The sequence below is a fragment of the Sphaerodactylus townsendi genome, linkage group LG09 (genome assembly GCF_021028975.2).
Source record: "Sphaerodactylus townsendi isolate TG3544 linkage group LG09, MPM_Stown_v2.3, whole genome shotgun sequence".
Lineage (NCBI taxonomy): Eukaryota > Metazoa > Chordata > Lepidosauria > Squamata > Sphaerodactylidae > Sphaerodactylus > Sphaerodactylus townsendi.
This window is the reverse complement of record NC_059433.1, coordinates 32,567,677-32,590,622: the sequence shown is the minus strand read 5'-3', so window position 1 is coordinate 32,590,622 and position 22,946 is coordinate 32,567,677. Positions and strand designations below refer to the sequence as shown.

General features: G+C 41.1%; 1 protein-coding gene across 2 annotated transcripts in view; it reads left to right on the top strand.

Annotated features, from left to right (window-relative positions):
* Positions 1-12,101, top strand: part of TSHZ1 (teashirt zinc finger homeobox 1) — an 86,387-nt gene extending 74,286 nt beyond the window's left edge. For both annotated transcript variants that reach the window (XM_048507282.1, XM_048507280.1), the window contains exon 2: positions 7,575-12,101. In XM_048507282.1, the coding sequence (XP_048363239.1) occupies positions 7,670-10,744 (3,075 nt within the window). In that variant the 5' untranslated portion in view covers positions 7,575-7,669 and the 3' untranslated portion in view covers positions 10,745-12,101. The remainder of the gene's footprint in view (positions 1-7,574) is intronic.
* The last annotated feature ends 10,845 nt before the right edge of the window (positions 12,102-22,946 follow it).

Below are 22,946 nucleotides of genomic sequence, written 5' to 3'. Positions count from 1 at the left end.
GGTGGTATCATCAGGATAGTCTCCTGCTGATACCACCCAGGTTTGGTGAAGTTTGGTCCAGGGGGACCAAAGCTATGGACTTCCAAAGGAGGTGCCCCATCCCCCATTGTTTCCAATGGGAGCTAATAGAAGATGGGGGCTACACCTTTGAAAGTCCATAACTTTGGACCCCCTGAACCAAACTTCACTAAACCTGGGTGGTATCATCAGGATAGTCTCCTGCTGATACCATGACAGTTTGATGCTGCTAGCTTAACAATGGTACCCCTGACAGCAGGCACCCCCCAAATTTCCCTAGATTCTCTTTTTAAATCCACCCCCTTTGGCATGGATTTAAAGGGAGAATCTAAGGTCTCCAGTTCAAACATTGAAAGTGATGCTGTTTCAGGGTGGGGGAGAATCCACCCCAAAACAGCATCACTTTCAATGTTGTTTTAACTGGGCCCCCCAGATTTTCCCTTTAAGGTGGATTTAAAAGGAGAATTTGGGCTCTCTAGTTTAAACACCATCAAAAGTGATGCTGTTGTGGGTGGATTGCAGCATCACAGCAGCCACCCATGGGGGGAAGGGGGGTGCAAAACTCAGATTTCACATCAGGCTCCATTTTCCCTAGCTATGCCTCAACCTGAAGGGGAGGGCAGAAGGGACTGCCAGCTGCTGGCTGGGAGCCCAGCTGTTGGGGAGGTGGGGCGGGGGGGAACGGGATCTGCCGTCCTTGGCCTCAGAGAGCTGCTTTTATAAGCACTGAGGCTGGGGGCAGGGCTTGGGGAGGTGTGGCCATGCCCCTGAGGTGGGTGTGGGTGTGGCCCCACCCCCGAACCCCCTCATAAAAAATCTATACCTACGTCCCTGGGCATAATGCACTGGCCCTGCCTCAAATTCCAGGAAGATCTGGGGAGCAGTGAAGAGTCAAAAGCAGGGCAAAAAGCATTGCAGCAAATACACTCCTGGATCTACCACGGGGCATTTTGACTGTGAAAAATCATCCCTAGAGTACTGTGTTCAGTTCTGGGCACTACAATTTAAAAAGGATATTGGCAGGATTGAACGGGCCCAGAGGAGGACAACCAAAATGGTAGAAGGTCTTAGATCCATGCCCTACAAAGAGAGACTTAGGGAACTGGGGATGTTTGGAGAAGCGAAGGTTAAGGGGGGACATGATAGCTATGTTTAAATATTTGAAGGGATGTCATGTCAAAGAGGGAGCAAGCTTCTTTTCTGCTGCCAGGAGTAATGGATTCAAAGTGCAGAAAAAGAGATTCCACCTGAACGTTTGGAAGAACTTCCTGACAGTAAGTTCTCTCCAGCAGTGAAATTCACTGCCTCAGAGAGTGGTGGAATCTCCTTTGGAGGTTTTTAAACAGAGGCTAGATTAACATATGTCAGGGGTGCTTTGATTGTGTGTTCCTGCATGGTAGCGGGTTGGACTTGATGGCCCTTGTTGTCTCTTCCAACTCTATGATTCTGTGAGACAAAAAAAGTGAATAAAAAGTGGATTTTCATCCTTCAGTCTTTTTTTTTTTTTGCTTTTGGTGGAGAAGTTCTAATGGAGTGTCCATCTTTCAGTTTCCATGAAGTCTGGATAACTCCTTGCAGGTTTGTTTGGATACATCTGGCAGTTTGGGTTTTGGTGTTTACTTGTGGAGCCACAGTGATCTCCACACTGTGCTGAAAGTGGTATACTGAGCAATCTTGCCTTTCTTGACTCCCCCCCCCCTTTTGGTGGTCATGCTCATTTGGACTGAACTATTCAAGAACAAAAGGTCCTGTTCTGGTGTCACAGTTATCATGCTCTGAGCAGGTCATGTGGTTGGTACATAGGTGCTTTGTCTTGGTTTCAGAAGGAGAGGTTCTAGGCAATGACTCCAAAGTGAACCACTACCTAGACTACTTCCTGTGGATACTTAGCTGTGAGTGATTGTTTAGGGAGTGTTCAAATTAATCTCCCCCTCCACATGGCAGTTCTACTCCTCTGCCATGTTGCATTCTTAGCCTTTTCAATAGTCAATGGAGTGGTAGCATTTGTTCAGCTTCTGAGGTCCTGGTCCTGCATTATATGGCAGCCCTTGGGGAATGAGGCCTTGTGCTAAGGTCTGTAGGTTCCCATCTGGCAGCAGTAGGAGCATTTGGATCCCCTAACTCCTGCAGCTCTTTTGATGTGTGGTGGGTCACTGAGGGTTGGAAAAGGGTCTCCTTCAGTACCAGACACCCATGCATGTTATCATGGGAGTCCTGTGCACTTCCCTTTTATTTGCTGACATTATTTCTTCTGTGCAATGTTTACTTTAGTCTCTTTTGGAGCCTTTTGCAGCAGTGAACTGTTTCCAGCATTATGTCTCAATTGCTCTGGGCGGGCTCTCAAACTTCAGGATGTCTCTGAGGCAGGAGTCTGAGCTTCTCCTCATGTTGTGCATCAAGATTGACCAGCAGGGGGTGGGTTGTCAGATTTTCCTGTGAGCCTCGTCAGTGGGTCAGACTTGCCCTAGCCGCTGTACCATTGAGTACCTGGCCTTGAAGCCACCTGTTCTTGGCCCTCTTCTCATCCATGTTGATGGGTCCTTCCTCTGTTTTAGTTCACCAGCACCATGCTGACTGGCATCATGGCACTGAGCCACCTCCCTAGGGATTACAGGGTATACTCCTTCCCTGTCGGTGCTGCCACAACAGTTGCTGAAATTGGTCTCCCCTCAAGAAAACATGGTCATTGGGTACTGGCAGTTCTCTTCCTACAAGGCATCCATACAGCTCTAGCCTAGGCAGGTTACTAGCTGCTCATCTTTTCAGCCCCTGTAGAGCAGCACAAAACAAGTTGGATCATTGGGCATAGCACTGTTTTTTGGACCAGCACTTACATAGCCTTCTCTGGATGGGGAACCTCTTTGGGACTTGGCAATTGTCTTCAGATCACCTGTATGGGTCACAGAGGAATTCATTGATCTTCTCTTCTACCATCTCATGGCAAGTCTTCCCCCTGGAATCCCCAAAGCTATTGTCCTCCAACTCGACAAGGACAAAGAACATTGTCCTCCAACTCGGAAAGGGGTGAATCTTGCCATTTCAGTGTCAACAGATCTTAGAACCGTGGTGGCGAACCTATGGCACCCCAGATGTTCATGGACTACAATTCCCATCAGCCCCTGCCAGCATGGCCAATTGCTGGCAGGGGCTGATGGGAATTGTAGTCCATGAACATCTGGGGTGCCATAGGTTTGCCACCACTGTCTTAGAACATTCACCTCTAGTCTTCCAAAGACAAAACTTCTTTAATCAGAGCTCCTGGAGTGGTGCAAGTATCATGGTACCATATTGCTAGACAGAGTGGATCTGGCCAGGAGGCAGGTCAGCAAGCAGGTTAGCTCATTGAATCAGTAGGCTGTTATCTGATACAGCACCTGGACATTATTTTCAAACAGGCTGCTCTCTTCAGGGCAGATGGTGTTCACCTCCCAGAAGGGGGCATTTCATGGAGTTAGGGATGGGCTGCTTGGTTGGACACATTAGCAGGAGCCAGGCAGGTGTCCTGTATTTATGGTGGTCTGAGCATTGGGATAGATCCATTTTGAGGGAAGCTGTGCCTGTATGCTTGCCTTTTGGGGACTCCTTTGAGGGGTATTGAGGGGTATTGGCTGGCTTTCATCCCTAGATGACAGGGGAACCACTGAGCAGCTTGCACTCATGTGGGATCTTGAGGTTTGCTAATCTGCAGGCGCCCCCCCCCCCCAAAGCAGGCAAGATGTAGATTTATGGGATTTTAGCTGTTTTAAAAGGGCTTTACACACACAACCAGGAAGTTTGTGCTTGTACTATTCAGTCAGACCTACCCTGAGTATAGTGTTGTCAAGAGAGAAGCCAGAGGAAATGTCCACTTAACTTTTTTCCTCCTTTCTCTGGTCCATTAAGAACAGGTATCACTGCTCCCCAATAGATGGTTACTGGCCAAGGCTATTTCCCCAACATTGCTAATTAGCTCATTCAGTTCAGTTGGATTGGGATGGGAGGGAGTAGAGCAGGGTTGCCCCCTTCCCATGGCGCCATCAAGCTGACCATCAGGGTTCTTATCACTTCCAAAAGTGCTGTTATCACATCGATGGTAACAAAGAAGATCTTATGGTATATGGGCAAAACTCTATGGTTAAATCAACTTCTACCATAGAGTTTTTGCTAAAATAATAGAATGTCTCCTTCAGTGTCATGATATGATGACATCACTTCTGGAAGTGACATAATTGGGTCATCACCAGCCCCCTTCCACTGATGGTAAGTCCCACCCACCTTCCCTGCCTGTTGCCAGGGAGGACTTGGCAACCCAAGGGAAGAACTTACTGTTATCTAGAATCTTTCTTACAGACAATCAGTTGGCTAGCTGGAGAGGGTCAGAAGGTCTATGGCCTGTGTTTTTATGAAGACTTATCTGTGCTGGCAGGCCTGTGTCCCTTTTCTTTTACCCAATTCCATCTCCTCATCCCTGTATGTGTTACTTTTGCATCATGTTACACCTGCATAAAAGTATGCTACTGTAAACTGACTTCAATTCAATTCAACCTTTAATGGCATACAATGTAAACTGACTTACTAAAGCTATGAGAAGTTAATGTCTACGCTGCTAAGATTTGTGAGTGCATTTAGAGAGCTGTTTTTCTTGTTTTCTATGTACTTGGAACTGCCACTGGAACTATATTCCTTTTACAATCTTTTTTCTTTAATTTCCTTAATAAAATTCTCTTTCACCTTAAAGGTGAAATATGAGTAACTGGGCCAGACCAGGGTAAACCTGGCTCCGTTATCATAGACAGAGGAAGAAATCTTTCAGAGCAAGGGAGGTCAACCCTGACAAATGTATCCAAATGGAAATTATGTTTTCCTTTATTCCTTTAAAATAGCTGTCGATGTTTGGTGAACTGTAAAATGTTTCCCTTATTGCAAACTCCTCACATCATGTTTTGTTTTCTACCTTGATTTATATACAACCTCTCACAGTAACAGAATTAAGATGATTTTTCAACTTTTAGAAATTTGATGACTATGTGCAAGGTTGATTTTTACTATACAGTGAAAATGTGTATTTATCACTTAGGTGCATGTAAGCTACTTATGTGAACTGGGCCCTTGGAATAAATGTATCTTGAGATAGTGGCCATCTGCTCATGAATATCACATTTGTTAGCGGTTTTTTAAAAAAAAATAGTTCAATGCTGATAAACTCGTAATTTGGTAAGATTACATCGTTTCACCAGGTGGCAACACAATGGGAAAGTTTGATGTTTACTGTAAGCCAATAATCAAGCTGGATATGTTTTTGCATGTTTTATGCCTGTCACTTTTAAATATTCATCTCTTACTTTATTTTATTTTTAGCTGCCAACTGCTCTTCTAGAATCATTACGTGATGTCTGCGTCATAGTATATATTATAGTAAGAAACAGTATTCTGTAGGTTGAAGAAAAATTCTGTAGAAACCAATGTTTGGTTTTACCATTTTTAATTTTAAGATACTTTTCTTCTTAAAAAAAGCTGTACAAACTATAAAAGTCCAGAACTATAAAATAACTTGTAATTAATTCATCACCAACAGCAAAATTCTTTCAACATTTATCTTATTTCTGTTTCCCACCCCCCACCCCCAATCTATGTAGAAGTTGTAGAAGTTATTAGTAACTGAATGCACAAGCATATTGTGTGCGAGGGCAGTGACCAGATCAGTTTGCTACAGACTGTAGAACTTTTCAAATTAACTGGCTGGGGTTTATAGTGTTTTAATCAACACCAGGAAGTGAGATGTAGGACGAGGAACCTTAGAATACTGACTAAACCATGGATCTCGTCCCCAGCATCTCCCTGGTCCTGCGAGTTGTATTTTCACCAGTGTGGATTCAGCTGGGTGCTGTGCCATTGTATTAGATTTAGTTGCCACCTTAAGAATCTTATAGACTCTTAGAACCTAAGCATCTTAGAACCTTACCTTTAATTTCTTATTGAGTATGATATAACGGGATCTATGCAGGTGCCTTTAATTCTGTTTGTGTCTGACTACTCATTCAGGTGCTTTTGCTTGAATTCATCATTGTAACAGATGGACAAGTGAAAATATCTATTAGTTAATGCTATTGTGGTCAACTACCAGGTGAGACCTGGAGATGTCCTGGAATTACAGCAAATTTCCAAATCACTGATATCAGTTCCTATGGAGAGAGTGGCTGCTTTGGAGGGTAGTTTCCACTGCATTAGACCCCACTGAGTTTTCTCCCCAAACCCTGCCCTTTCTAGGCTCCACCCCAAAATCTCCAGGTATTTGCTAGCCTGGAGTTAGCAACCCTAGGTTGTTGTTTCTTATGTGAGACCATTTCAATCTTTGAGTAATGTTTGTCTGTTGATTCATTGTTCATGCTCTTCATTCAGATTCCTAATTAATTTCTTGGTCAGTTGTGACATCAATTCCAGTGGAGCACTGACTTTGGATCTGTGGTACCTGCATTCATGTTCCTACTTAACAATGGGTTTACTTGGCAGTGTTAGAATTTCCCAGTCATGGTTACCCAGTTAAAAGGAACTCTTCCACAAGGTTATTTGGCAGAAAAGGCAATATTGATGCAGCCAGTGCAGCATAGTATCAGACTCAGGTTTGAATCTCCATTCTGCCACGGAATCGCATTGGGTGACTTTGGGCCAGTCACACTCTCTTGGCCTCACCTACCTCACAGAGTTGGTGTGAGGATAGAATGGAGGAGAGGAGAATGATATAAGCTACTTTGAGTTCTCACTGTGAAAAAAGGTGGGGCATAAATGAAGTAAATAAAATAAATTATGCTGCTGTATAAATAATATAGTGGTATGTAACATCTAATAACAATAAGCCAACAAGAGCCCCAAGATAAACCTGTTTTATACTACTTCAAATATTATAAATTTTCTATTCTGACACTCAGTAGTGTTGTGGCTGGAGTGATGGACTGAAGAGATCCAATTTCAAATCTCTACTCATACTTGTTTGTTGAGGCAGTAAAATGAATATAATTTCATTCTATTTTAGCTTTGTTTATAAATAGCCACTCAAAAATGTGATGAATGAATAAATGCAGTAAAACTGCGAGGGTCACGTTTGTTACTCCAGAACAACCTAATTAGTTAAACATGGGATTGTTCAAGAATAAGTGGTTGAAAGGTGTATTTTTAGCTGTAAATAAAAATAAAGGTTATTACTGACCCTTGGGGTGGCGTCACATCATGGCATTTACTAGGCAGACTGTGTTTACGGAGTGGTTTTCCATTGCCTTCCCCAGTCATCTACACGTTACCTTGAGCAAGCTGGGTACCCATTTTACCAACCTCAGGAGGCTGAGTCAACCTTGAGCCGGCAGAATGTTTGACTGCAGTGCCGCAGCTCATTACTCTGTACCAACTTTAGCTATAGATAGACCATCTTATTATTGTTAGGCTAAACCTGAGTTCTGCTTATATATGTTCATAGTGAGCTCCAATATGGGCAAATGTGCCTTTAAAGTTAAGATTGCTATTGAACTAATGATGGTGCTGGGAAACAAATGCATGTTCTATAACTTCTTTTCTTTCTTTTTCAGCATATGTTCCTGAGGAAGAACTGAAAGAGGCAGAAATAGATGAAGCAAGCACTGAGGATGATGGGCTGGCTCTGGACATCCAGGAAACCGATTATATGTGCAGTGAAGAAGCAGAGATCAAAGAGGCTCAGAGTTACCAGAATTCCCCAGTCAGCACGGCAACAAATCAGGACGCGGGTTATGGTTCACCATTTAGCGAAAATAGCGACCAGCTGGCTCATTTCAAAAACACTTCCTCCAAAGAAGAAAGAGAAGATCAGTGCTCGGACAATGCTTCCTATCCACAGGACAGCTTGGCACAAATAAAAGCTGTATATGCAAATTTACTATCAGAGTCTTGCTGGTCCACTTTAGCTTTAGATTTGAAAAAATCAAAGAGTAGTGAAACCAGCCCGAAGGAAAACACCACTGACAGCAACTCTAGTATCAATATCCCAAGTACTAGTATCAGCACTGGTACCAGTACCAGTACCAGTACAAGCATCAGTAGCACTGGTAACAGTAACAGTGGTGGCTCAGGTTATGACTGGCATCAAGCGGCATTGGCCAAAACCTTGCAGCAGACCTCATACGGACTTCTCCCAGAACCCAGTCTATTCAGCACAGTACAGCTTTACCGGCAAAACAATAAACTCTATGGTTCTGTGTTCACTGGTGCCAGTAAGTTTCGGTGCAAAGACTGCAGTGGAGCATATGACACGCTGGTGGAACTAACAGTGCACATGAATGAAACTGGACATTATCGGGACGATAACAGAGATAAAGATTATGAAAGGACCAAACAGTGGTCAAAGCCTAGGAAGCGATCGCTTATGGAAATGGAAGGCAAAGAGGATGCCCAGAAAGTGCTAAAGTGCATGTACTGTGGTCATTCTTTTGAATCATTGCAAGACTTGAGTGTCCATATGATAAAAACAAAACATTACCAGAAAGTGCCTCTGAAGGAACCAGTACCAGCCATCACCAAACTGGTGCCTTCGACCAAAAAGCGAGCACTTCAGGACTTAGCTTCACCTTGCTCACCTGAGCCAACAGCGATCACTTCAGACACTACTCTTAGTGAAGCAGCAAAGGATCAGAAAACTGCCAATCCCTATGTGACTCCAAACAACCGCTATGGATACCAAAATGGTGCTAGCTACACTTGGCAGTTTGAGGCCCGCAAAGCCCAGATATTGAAATGCATGGAATGTGGCAGCTCTCATGACACTTTGCAGCAGCTTACGGCTCATATGATGGTCACCGGACATTTTTTGAAGGTAACTAATTCCGCCTCCAAAAAAGGAAAACAGCTAGTGTTGGATCCTGTGGTGGAAGAAAAGATACAATCCATACCTTTGCCACCAACCACCCACACAAGACTACCAGCTGCGAATGTTAAAAAGCAGCCTGAGTCTCCAGCTGGATCTACAAGCTCGGAGGAGAAGAAAGACACGGAGAAGGAAAAGGTGATCATTAATGAAACAGACAAAAAAATTAAAGAAGAGAACGAAGACACTACAGACAAGTTTGAGCCAACAGCCGTATATCAGTACCTCAGAGAAGAGGATCTAGATGAAAGCCCAAAAGGTGGGATCGATATACTGAAATCCCTAGAAAATACCGTGACGTCGGCTATAAGTAAGGCTCAGAATGGAGCTCCTTCTTGGGGAGGCTATCCCAGCATTCACGCAGCTTACCAGCTTCCAGGAACTGTTAAACCCATTCAGCCAGCTGTGCAGAGTGTTCAAATGCAGCCCTCTTATGCCAGCAGCGTAAAATCATTGTCTTCGGAGCACAGTGCACTGATCCATTCCCCAGGTAACTTAACGCCTCCACCGCACAAAAGCAATGTTTCTGCAATGGAAGAACTAGTGGAGAAGGTCACAGGCAAAATCAATATTAAAAAGGAAGACAAACCTTCAGAGAAAGAAAAATGTTCTCCAGTTAAGCCATTGTCACCTGCTGCTAAAGAGAACAAAGACTTTCCAAAATCAGAGGAAACCATCAAGCAGCAGCAGCAGCAGCAGAAAAAGAATCTAGAAGGAGAAGTTCAGAGGGTCAAAAAGGATAGTCCAACAGATCCTCATACCCTTAATGGAACTGAGCCACCTAAAGCAAAAGTCACAAATGGCTGTAATAACTTGGGCATTATCACAGACCATTCACCTGAGCCATCTTTCATTAACCCACTGAGTGCTTTGCAATCCATCATGAATACCCATTTAGGCAAAGTTTCTAATCCTGTAAGCCCTTCTTTGGACCCTTTGGCCATGTTGTATAAAATTAGCAACAGTATGTTGGACAAACCCATTTACCCAGCAACTCCGGTCAAGCAAACTGATGCTATTGACCGATACTATTATGAAAACAGTGATCAGCCTATTGACTTAACAAAGTCCAAAAACAAACCTCTGGTTTCCAGTGTGACTGACTCCGTCTCATCTCCTCTAAGGGAGAGTGCCCTAATGGATATTTCTGACATGGTAAAGAACCTCACAGGGCGCTTGACTCCCAAGTCTTCAACTCCGTCTTCTGTGTCAGAAAAATCTGATGCTGATGGAAGCAGCTTTGAAGAGGCTCTGGATGAACTGTCACCAGTACATAAGAGGAAAGGTAGGCAGTCTAATTGGAACCCTCAGCATCTTCTGATCCTTCAAGCCCAGTTTGCTTCTAGCTTGAGGGAGACTCCTGAAGGCAAATATATTATGTCGGACCTCGGCCCACAGGAGCGGGTGCATATCTCGAAGTTTACTGGTCTTTCCATGACCACAATTAGCCACTGGCTGGCCAATGTGAAGTATCAATTAAGAAGGACAGGTGGAACTAAGTTTTTAAAGAATTTGGATACAGGGCATCCTGTTTTCTTTTGCAATGATTGTGCCTCACAATTCAGGACTGCTTCTACATATATAAGTCACTTGGAGACACATTTAGGGTTCAGCTTGAAGGACCTGTCCAAACTGCCACTAAATCAGATCCAAGAACAGCAGAATGTTTCGAAAGTCCTTGCAAATAAAACTCTGGGCTCACTAGGAATTGCTGAGGAGGACTTGGGCTCCACATTCCAGTGTAAGCTCTGCAACCGAACTTTTGCAAGCAAGCATGCAGTAAAACTGCACCTTAGTAAAACACATGGCAAGTCCCCTGAGGACCATTTGATCTATGTAACTGAGTTAGAAAAACATTAGCGTCCAGGTAAGCAGCCAAGGTATGCAAGTGACCACAGGAACATTGCACTAAATTTCTTCATAGTACTGCACTAGGCCTGACCTGAGCCTCTGAAATCAGTCTTACTTTTGTTGCTGAACTGCCTATCTGGACCTTGGTTTTTCTTACATACATTTTGTAGTTATATTTATAAGCTCTTTGTCTGATCTGTGCATGTTTTTTTTTAATCTTTTTCTTTTTTTTCTGTGAGTCAAAGTCTGACCTTTATTTTCAACATCTGTCCTTGATGTTAAGCTATCTTTTGTAGAATATAGCAGGAGACACTATTGAGAGACGTTAATTTAACAGTAAAGAAAGACACAAAGAACAATACTAAAAAGACATCCTAAAATTACAAAGTTGCCATGACAATAAAGGTCACAGAACCCCCCTAGTGTCAGTTTTTTAACCCTCTGAGGACTGTAATAGCATTTCTGTGCCTTTCCCAAAAGATCTTTTGTGTTCTGTTTTTTTTAAAGTTGTTTCATCATAATCAGACTGTGTCACAAAACAAATTTAATTATATGTGTCAAAAAAAAAAGCTTTTAGAAAACAAAACTGCAGATCCTATTTGTGAAGAAAAGATGCATGCAGTTCTTTGAAGATGGTGAAAAGCTATCTAGTGCTCACGGGGTTACGAAACCACAACCATGTTTAAGAAAATTAAAAAATAAGAAACCAAGTTTGCCACTATGCCCCAACCCTCTGGATGCTGAATATTGTCACTTGGTTGGCAAAAAAAAAGTATGCAAGCTATTTAAAAAAAAATGTAAAAATGCTCTTTCTTTTTTTTTTTCCCTGTAAAATACTGCAGTTTATAGTTATTTACAAATGTAAACTTTGGTACAAGCTGAACTTTCTATGGTGTGCTGCGTTGGTACATGAAAACAAAACAACAATGGGGCAAGTGTTGGATTGAGTTCCTTGTAAATTGGCAGCATCAGCTTAGGAAAAAAAAAGTATATGTTACATATCGTACCATTTGAAACTGTTCACTTCCTTTGTACCTTCTGGCTGTATGCTTTCTCTTTTAACTTTTTATATTGTCATTTTATATTCAACTTCTGTGTATATAATGTAAAACCACACTTTTTCGAATAAAATTTAGTTCCTTGCAGCTTGGTTAAATAGAGAAATTTTGCTGGCACCTGCATCTTCCCAGATGCATGTACTCAAAGGAACTATTTGACAAAAATAAATAAAGCAAGCAATGCACTATGAATTATACATTTTGACGTTTTATCATTAATATTGTACAGGACATTTTTTTTTGTTTACACAATTAAATCCACTGTTTTCTCAAGTGTAAAATAAACCCACATGCAGTTCTTGATTTATGTATATTGTGATGTCGTCGTTATTTTGCCTTTGAGGTCTTCATTTCAACAGTGAGAGGTTTCAGCCTGAAGTATGGTTGGAGTCATTTGTGCATTTCAACGCGGACCAGTCTATTCTCTAAGTCCTAATGATGTCTCAGAGTGTTATTGCCGTGGTTTATAGATGCTGATGAATTCAAAATCATGTGGCTTCACCAGTTAGGATTGAGCATTCTATTTGTCTCTGAAATGTGCAAAGCCTCCCTTTCTTTTATGCAGCCTCTCCTACGATGTATCAATTAGAAGTAGGCATTCACCTGTCCGTTGACATTTGTGGAAGACTACCAATTGCCTCGTCATATGCCTATGTCTATTTAGTGGCTAAAAAGAATTCTTCGTCTGTCTCCTCATAAAGCGTGGAGAAAGTATGCAGGTTGTGCTGTTTACATTTCTTATATTTCCACCCCCTCTATAGAAAGCTAGTCTGTTGGTTTAAGTATTCAGCCTCAGCTTGCTACTGAATATACTGGAGAGGAACAAGGACCTTGGCTAACTAAGGCCTGTGCTATGTTCTAGAATACAAGATAATACAGTAGATAATTAAATTTAAATTTCCTCTATCTGCAAAAATGATGTTGTTGGGCATATTACCAGATAAGCTCCTTAAGAAACTGAATGAACTGTCCCGGTTATTTACTAACTGCTGCAAGAGTAACAATTGCAACCAGTTGGAGATCTGATAAAGGTCTTACGGTAGAATGCTGGGAAGATAAAATTAGAGAATATGCTACTATGGATAAATAAACTAATTTTCTAAATCGACATTCAAAATACGAATTCGATGAGAAATGGGGCCTTTATTTTCTATATGAATCTGAAACGGTTATGTAAAAACAAGATAACTCAAGAACTGAAAACTGATAATGATAAGGATACAATATTTAGACTAGTAAAAATGCTTTGGAGCCAGCAAACAAATGATAAAGATTATAAGAACCTTATAAGATCTCTCTGTTAACCTGAAAATGTGATATTGGGATTCACTATGTAATGTGTATTTAATACAATTGTGAGTAGATATTTCTTATGCTGATTTAATCTCAACTATTTTCTAGCATCTCTTTTTTTCTGATCAATCTAATATATTTTGAAAAATAATTTAAAAATTAGATGAAATAAAATGACCTAGCCCACATCTAGCTGCGAACTACTTGATTTAGAGAGATATTTTCTGTCAGGGAGGCTCCTTCCAGCAACGTTCCTTTTCCTTCAACTTTGGGAATGATCATATGCATAGTAGTCTCTGCAGCAAAAAAAAAAGAAGAAAGATAAGAAGTTCCACGGTTAAACACATATTTTTCTCATAAATTATTGTTTATATCCCTATTCACGTAAAATATTTGTCCTGTATTTAGACTTGAGACTTATGATGCAGAAGCACTCCCATTTTTGAAAGTTTTGATGTGAAGCAGGGTCCTGGAGAGTCCAGTTTTTTCCTTTATCCTTCCACTAGTTCAGTAAGACAGCCTGGTTCAAAGTTGTTTATTATTATTATTATTATTATTATTATTATTATTATTATTATTATTATTATTATTATTATTATTATTATTATTATTATTAATTGTATTTATAAACCGCCCTCCCCCGAAGGGCTTTAGAACAACAACAAAAATAATTCTAAACTCACTGGAAATGAATGCAGTGCAGCTATACTGAAACAAAAATCATAGGCTGTGAGTGTGCAGGAAAATGCTGTAAATTGAAACACAGTCTTACAAACATAGAGTGAAAGCTCTTATAACAACTGGAGAGGAAGCTAATACCACAAAGTGTGTGAACAATTAATCTATCTTGATCAGTCAGAATCATACAATCAATATTGGTTGAACAGACAAAAAAGAAAGAACAATGCGGTGAACTAGACCTCCAACGGGTGAAAATAATCAAACTAGCTCCTTCAGTCATTTTCTATGTAATATTAGGTAGTCAGAATGAGACAACCAGCTTATTCAATCTCGTTTCGTAGGGAGCTTATCCTGTTGCACAAAGTTATCTACACTATTTCCTGGATTAATGAGTGGAGTTGCACAAGAGTGAAGTAAGTCCACTTTTGCAGGTGGGAATGAGGTGATCAAGTTTCAGGGTGGCTGAACTGATTGTATTGCTTTAGACAGTAGGTGAGGTGTACGTGATTTATTTTTAAAGTTCCCCCGCATAGGTGCCTTGATGGCTCTTGCAAGAGCAGAAAGGCAAGATATAAATTTTGTAAAATAAATACATAGAAATAGGTAATTCCCCGCAAGAAAAAAAACCCTAATATGGCAGAAAGCAAGCTGAGGTAGAACCCTTTCCCTGATATGCTAGGTTTTAAAAATTATTATTTGCGTGGAGTTGGTTTCTATTGAAATATATATATTTTAAAGTGGCATAGTCCTGTTTTTTTATCCTCATGATTATTCTGCCCTATTCTGCTCCATGCGTGGATCAGGCCTTTCTCCACAAGCAATGTGCCATTTTGTTGACACATAGGATAATACAGCCAAACATGGTGCAATTTTTATGTAGCAAAAGTAAAGTCACATTCCACCCATCGCTGTTTTCCTCCTGATAGTTGGGATTCTGTTCTTTGAGTATACTAGAATTGACTGTCTTCATTGGCTTTCTGGAATGAATCCTAACACAAATGTAAGATACTGCATATGGATCCATCACAATTATCTGTGGACTAGCAGTCAAGTCCACATTATGCTCAAATAAAATAGGCTCTAGACAGAGAGGGAAGAGGAGGGGAATAGGAGGTTGGTGCCGAAAGCATCTAGCAGTAAGCTGTCACTCCCCTGGCAGGCGCAACTTAATGTTTGGGGGGTAAGGGCAAGCTGGGTGAGGGAATAGGGGACTGGTGCTAGGGCCAGCATGGGAATGGGAGGGACGGGGAAGTGGAAGGCTGATGCCAGGGGGGCAGCAGGCAGCAAGCCACCGCCACCACCTCAGCGGTCTTGGTGTTTGGGGGTCAGGGGAGGCTGGGCAGGGGAATGGGAGACTGAATTGGGGGCAGCAGGCAGCAAGCCGCCACTGTCCTGGTGGGCTCGGCTTGGTGTTTGGGACAGGGGACTGGCAATGGACCACTCGCCATGCAAGACTGAGTTCCACACACAGCTGAGTTCTGGGTGGCAATTGGCTAGGTATGTGTCATTGCAACATTAAACAATGATAAGTTAAATAATTGTGTGCCCTGGAACAGCTTCTTTTGCATTTCTGCATATCTGAGGGACAATGTCTCCCTGTATTGCCCCGCTAGGTTTCTCCGCTCCTTGGGGGAGAACCTATTGGAGGTCCCTGGCCCAAAAGACATCCGGCTGGCCTCCACTAGGGTCAGTGCTTTTATGGCCCTGGCCACTATCTGGTAGAACATAAGAACATACCAGAGTCCATCTAGTCCAGCTCTCTGCTACTCACAGTGGCCCACCAGGTGCCTTTGGGAGCTCACATGCAGGATGTGAACAGGCTCCTTAGGGGACCAGGGCCCTGCAGGACTTGCAGAGTTTCCGCAGGGCCTGTAAAATGAACCCGTTCCACCAGGCGTTCGGTCAGGTGGGTTGATCGGTTAACCCTGTTACATCTAGGCCTTCTGTGAGCACGATATGGGGGGTGGGTTTTGTCGCCATTGCTGTTCTATAGTTCTTATGGTGATAGCTGTTTTTATTGTTTTATGGTTTTAATATAATATGTTTTAAAGTATTGAATTATTATACTGTTGTTCACTGCCCTGAGCCCTTCGGGGGAGGGTGGTCTAAAAATTTGTAAATTTCCCCTTTCAGGTTTTGAAAATGCAGCTAGGGAAATATCAGAAACCCACAGGCTAATGTCTATTGATTACTCATTGATCTGTTTAAAAATGTGTTCCCCTCATCCCTTCCATGAGTTCAGAGCCCCCTGCACTTTTGGACTAAGATGAATTGTTGTACCATTAAACTGAGAATGCACTGTTGAATCGCAGTGGTTGTCTAAGCTTTCCAAAGCACCCGTGTCCCACTTTTCCAGCATAGCATACCTATTTCACTTTCCATCTTCTGACTGTATCACAACAGGAGTTTTTAAAAGGTAATTAAATTGTTGAAAGTGGCTTGTATAGGCAGAAAGTGATTGAATTAAATCTGTAGTTAGCAAACCAAAGTCTTAGTTAACACAGACCATAGATAAAGCAATAGACTGGTTCCTAGACTACACTAATACAGACAGAAGGTAGAGGATTTCATAGATGAATTCTTACTCAAGAAAACTTCATTGTGAATCCAGAACTTGCACATCAGGAGGAAGGTTGAACTCGGAATAACTCCCAGACTTCTAATGTTCTAGGCACAAGGTTTTTGTTTTTATATGAAGTAGAATTCAACCTTGTAATTGCCCACCTACTGTTTAAAATGTTATCGTCCAGGTTTATCACTGCATCTGCTGTTTATGTGAACTAGCTCAAACCGGCTGCCGATATGGGATAAATAAATAGATTCATGAGAGTTAGATAAATGTACATAGTGACGGGGTCTCTTGGGCTTTAGAAAGCCTTTGCAGTGAACAAGCCCTCAGAAACTAGTCCTTTTATTTCCTTTCTTACAGCTGTAATGACCCTCTGAGGTTTTGACATTAGTTCTTACTTTGAATACAAGAAGGCTGAGCTGTACCTTTTCAATATTACATTGGGAAGTAAAGCTGAGTGCTATCACATCAGGTGTTTCCCTTAATCTTTATTTCTGTTCTGTTCAATGCAGATGTCACTTAGAATGTAAAGGGAGCTGTCACAGCTTTCGGTGCACTGAGTGCAGTGACAATTAATGCTTGGGAAAGTAAGGCATCCACTATCCATTACACATTTTGGAAGGAAGTGTATTCAGCAGGAGTCACTTGGAGAGTCCCTTTTCAAAAGCCTCAAGGAAGACTGGGATGGATGGAGGCCGTCAGGGTTTTTAAGTGAACCATTTCCTGTTACTGTAAATCAGGAATGGTGGTATTCGGGGGGCTATTTTAAGGAATGCGACAGTTTGAACAAAAGATCAGCTTCTTGCCCAGATATCTTCATCAGCATGTATATGAACTGAAGTTAATATGATTTCTGAAACTCTGATGCAAAGATATAAGAGAAAATAGGATTGGTTACAAGGGTCACTAATGCAGACAAGGGTTTCACAGTTTAAAAAACTACATTGCCAGAATCCACCAGTGAGCACAGATTATTTAGAATACCACTAGTATTAAACACCACTGTATCAAGGACAGTTTGCGATTTAAGATCCACATCCACAATCAACCTCCTTGAGAACAGCTTCATTATGGAGATTGTCCAGAGAAAATGTGCTATGGATTACCAGATGTATTTTAGTCCAATCATGTAATGTCCAAAGGGTATATGTCTGTTGTCCTCAAAATCATTAAATCACTTGTTTTTAAGACAGTTGTGGTTTACAAGTTCCTCTTTCCAAAATCCATTTTAATTTTTTTGAAATATGATTTTGAAACATGATTTAGAGTTTTATAGATAAATATAGATATAGATGTTTCCTCTACTGATGTCACAACAATAAGTGAATCTTAGTTGTTGCCTGAATCTTCAAAAGGTTTTGGCTAAAGAATGCCATGGCATCTGTTGACTTTTCCTTTATTTTTCTTCAAAAGCTGATACCTGTGTTCTTCAGGGGATTGAGCTATTAAGGTGTTTTATTTCAGTTCAATTACTGGATAATTTTTTTAAGACCCATGGGATGAAGATAAAGAAAGAAAACTTTTAAGAGTTATTATTTTTTTAAAGTGTGCAACTGCCATAGGCTTGTATTGTTCTCCTTTATTAAACTTTAAAAGTTTTGTTTACCACAGTCTCGCAAACATATGATTACAGAATATTTAGTTGTGGGTGACGAGGCTGCATGGGGATATCAGCTCTGATGTAGACTCTAATCTAATGTAAATCCTAGGAAAGCTCTCTTGCAATACATGTACAGTGAATTCTCAACACTAGGTGACCTTGCTGCCTTCAAGGTATTTAGACAGCTTTACTAATTCTGATGACTTTGTAAGCTGCTCATTTTCTTTTTGTAACAAGGAAGGCCATTACTTCATCCCTGTGTTGGAACAAATTCTGTTTAAATTAAACCAGACATTCTACCAAGAAGCAACGGTTTCACTAAGAAGTGTAGAAATGGGAAGGTGTCTTACGGGTAAATTCTTCAGAAATGGTTTTTGTTTCATTTTACTTAACAGTACCACACAGAGGGAACTCTGTTTAGAGAGACCCTGCCTTAATAACATATCACCAACTGAATTTGTAATTCTTAACAAGGGCATGCCTGACCTGAATAGCTTAGGTGTCCCAATCCCATCTGATCTTGGAAGCTAAGCAGGGCTGTCCCTGGTTAGTGTTTGAAAGGGAGACAACAAAGGAATATTAAGGGTGTGACTTAGAGGCAGGTAGTGGCAAACCACTGGGGTTGCCATAAGTCAGATGTAACTTCTTGGCAAAAATCAAACTCTGCCTCCCAAGGGAATGTTAGGTTTCTTTGCACATTTATGTCTAAAATGTATATGGATGTTTTCTTTTACTTCAAAAAAGGTCTCAAGGAGGGTAAGTATTATCAGTAGCTTCTCTAAGAAAGTGACCTGCATGACCTTTCCGAGCAACTCATGAAAAAAAAACTGTAAGTGCCTCAGGGCCTGTGTACATATTGTAAGCATCTCTCTTTATTCTGTTAAAAGACTCTGCATCCATTGTCTCTCTCTTCTTTCAAGAAAGCCATTTGTCTACAATACATCTTTCAGTGTTTACCATGGTTACATTTTCCTAGTCAACAATTTGGATAAGAATGATCTTGGTTTTCTTCTTATGTGTGAGTCAGATTGCTTATGTAGTTCATTGGACTTTGTATAAGGACATTGTATATGACAAGTATACACATTTTGTGTCTTTGAAGGAGTTCAATTCTTTTAATAAAACTGTAGTTGGATTTATATTTTAATGTTTTCTACAATATAGCTTCATTAAGTTGTCTTTTTAAAAAGATTATTATCTCAGTGGTTCATTCTGGCCCACTGCAAATATAATACTGAGTCTTGATTAACAATGACTTGCAAATCAGGAAACCTCTTCCTGAACCTGTGCTTTGTCTCCATCATCAAAATGATTTCTCCCTTCTCCCCCCTTTCAGGCATTAGTCATGGCTAATATATATATCTGCCCAGATAAACCAGGGATTGTAACCAAACAATGGTTTTAGCTGCATGTAGACATCAAAATGCACCAGCGAGAAGTTGAACTTTGCATCACTACAAAAGACCATTCTTGTGGATTGCCGCAGTAGTCAACCACGGCTTCCTTCTGCAACCATCTGACAGGTTAGTCTGAAGCAAGTACAATGCAGTGGCTGCCCAAAGTCTGCACTCACTAGATTGTATAAAAAAAATTGAAGGCCATCTATATGAAAAGCTTCAGAGGAATGAATGTGTTCAAATTCCCCAGAATGGATTGTCCACCAGGTCCACTAAAGCCCATTTCATCCTGGGTCTATAAATTATGAAGGTGCTAAGTATGGTACTCACCAAAACAGAAAATCTAGCCTCAACCCCTGTAGCTTGACTTAGCTTGAAAAGAAGTTGCAGTGCAATATGGATAACACATAATTGAAAGATTCCAGGCTAATCAAGAATTAACCAATTAATATTGCCGCAGGGCAGGGCTTAATTCAAGCTAGGCCGTTATCTTTAAGCTTACTTTTAATGCTAAACTAGGTATCTGGAAAATGAGATAGTTATAGTGGTGGATTCTCCTTCTTTGGAGATCTTTAAACAGAGGCTGAATGATCACATATCAGGAGTGCTTTGATTGTGTGTTCCTGGATGGCAGGGGATTGGACTTGATGGCCTTGTGGTCTCTTCCAGCTCTATGATTCTATAGCCATCTATTCTATAAAACAGCTTCTTTGTTTCAAATCAAATGCAATTATAATTTATATATTCATATGTATAGATCATATAAGTATTACCTTTACATATTGTATATTATGATATGCTGATTTGATTGTATAGAATTTAATGAGTTTATTGTTATGATTGAAATGATTAATACATAATAATTATTATTAAAAAAGAAAAAACAGCTCGAGACACGGGTCTAGTGCATAAACTGAGAACCTCAAATTCAAATCAAGTTGAAGGTAGTGAACAGTCCTTATATCCTTCAGTTAAAGGAATTCGGAGCCCCATATGTGGACAAAGTAAATGTATGAATATGTGTAGATCTATAGATTAGAGTGTCAGGGAGCCCATGTAAATTGCACCCTTAACAAATTCAGATACACTTACTGAATCAAGAGGTTTTACATGGATTTATTACAGTGATGCTGCCCTAAACATCTTTCACACAGGACAGCTGCTAACGACATGTGTAATCTGCAATTAATGAACTAATCAATTAGTCATACATTAATTAGTAACTCTTTAATCAATTAAGTTTTGCATCACTTTTTATTTCCTCAGTCTCAGTTGTAAGCCACATAGAAGAGATCAGGTTAATTAATTTATTAAAGCATTTATACCCCACCTTTATGGTTCAAAGTAGCTTAACGACTTTTGAATCAGAAACATTTTGGCCCTAAGGCGTGCAGGCAATCACCAACAGAACAGAAATTCTCTTGGGAACCCTGGATAAATACATCTAGAAATAGTATGAGTATGATTCTGTTGATTTCCATGACTCTCTACACTGGATTTAGAAGTGGGTAAATTTGTTTAGGAATGCAATATAAACCTACTGAGATGGTCCTGGTGCTTACAGGTATTTTCTGTGGGATGCACTGCCCCTTAAGGATCAGGCTTGTAGCTTGGTGTTGCTGTTGGATCCATATAATCTGCTACTAAATGTCCCAATGACACCCATGATCATATATGTCTTTCATTAATTTTCATTGGTGCATCTGCTCCCTTCTGAGAAAGGCAGATCTGCCACCTATCACTTTTTTGAAAATGCCACATTAGACCACTGTATGTGGAATAAAAGTAGACAGCTCACCTCTAAAATCAATGAAAGGATCATTCTTGTGGGAACAGACTTTATCTGAATTGAGATTACCTGAAACCGATAGGCTGAACCCTTACTACTAGAATTCCTTCCCCAGAAAGCAAAATTTGTACCATCCTTTGCAAACCTGCAGTGTCGGAAGACTTTTGAGCCAAAATGAGCAAGGGAATGGTGTCTGCAGTTTTCTAACAGATTGACTGTTTTTTTTATATTGAGTTCTATGGTTTTGATGACTAGTTAATTCATTTAGATCACTTTTATATTGCCTTTCCAGAGACCTAGTTAAGATAGTTCACAAATAAAAAAACAAATACAATAAAATCATGAAAACAAAACCCTAAATTATGCATTTTATATTTTGTATTTTTAAATCTGTAAAACGGTTAGCTACTGGTAAGGGGCTGCAAAAGTTAAAAGGAAGGATATAAATATCTAAGGCCGTTTCCGCACAGGCAGAAAATGATGGCCTGGAGACGGTAAAAACACCGTCTCCAGGCCGCCATTCGCATGGGGGGCTGCAGCCGGCGTATTCCCAGAACGCTGGGAAGCGTTCTTTTCCGGAATACGCCGCTGTGAAGCCGCTGCCGAGCGAACGGCAGCGGCTTCACGCCGCCTCCCCCACCCGGCACTTACCTTGTCCCTGGGCCTCCGGTGCCTGGGACCACGCCTCTGGCCTCGCGCCCGGCCGGTGCAGGCACGCAGGGACTGGCACCCCTAGGCTCGGGCGACGTGCCGGAGGCTCAGGGATTGCTGGTCAAGGGCGCCGGCGTCATGGGCGCCGGGTTGCCCGCTTTCCTGGACGTCCTCGTGGACGGTCCCAGCGTCTTTGGTCGGGCGCTGGGGCAAGGCTTCCCAGCCAAGCCTTCGCTGCCATCGCGGAAACGGGCCTTGGGCCAACAAATATGGCCCTTAGAGGTAGCATCCAGGAAACAAAATTCCTTAAGGGACACTCAATTACCATTCTCTGCTTTGGGTGGAAAGTTAGAACAGTTTTTCTTGTTTGAAAGTTTTTTGGGGGAAGTAATACCCAAATTATTTCTGGTTGGTGTTTGTTTTTTCATTTTGCTGCTGCTTAATTTATTTATGATACTTCTTGATCTGATTATTATTTATGTTATTTTGTTACCATATTGTCTACTTTTGGTACAAAGATGGAGTAAAATTACTCAGCAAGCAGAGATCAGCATAAACGTCCAAATAATCTTTCTGTGTGCGCGTGTGTGTGTGTATTTGTGCGATACAGTTTTTCTCCTTTCTCACTTATTTCATATGAGTCAAATAAGTTACGCAGCAAGGCAAAGTAGATTCAGTTTTCACTTTCTAAAAAGGCATATGTACTGAATAGACAAAGCTAGCAATTGGCAAATTTGTTTACATTTTTTAATTTGCCATTTTTTATCTTACTTGTGTACTCACTCTGCATTTCCTGAAATTTGCTTTTCAGAGATGTGTGAGCTATCAAGAACAGTCAGAACATTTGCATTTCCAAAAAAGAATACACTTCTAAAGACACGTTACTGTTTTTTTCAACAGTTCACAAGTAGGTTAAGACTTGTGCCTTTCTCCACAATTTCTTCTCCTTTTTTCCCCCCAATGGTAAAAAAAACAAAGGTAGCCAGAAATTTTACTAGAGAGATTATGTTTATGGGGTGGTTGGCCAATGCCTTCCCCAGTCATCTCATGCTTTACCAGCAAGCTGGGTACTCTTCCAGAAGGCTGGAAGATTGAGTCAACCTTGAACTGGCTGTCTGAAACTGACTTCCATTGGAATTGAATTCAGGTTATGAGCAAAACTTGGTAGTGCTG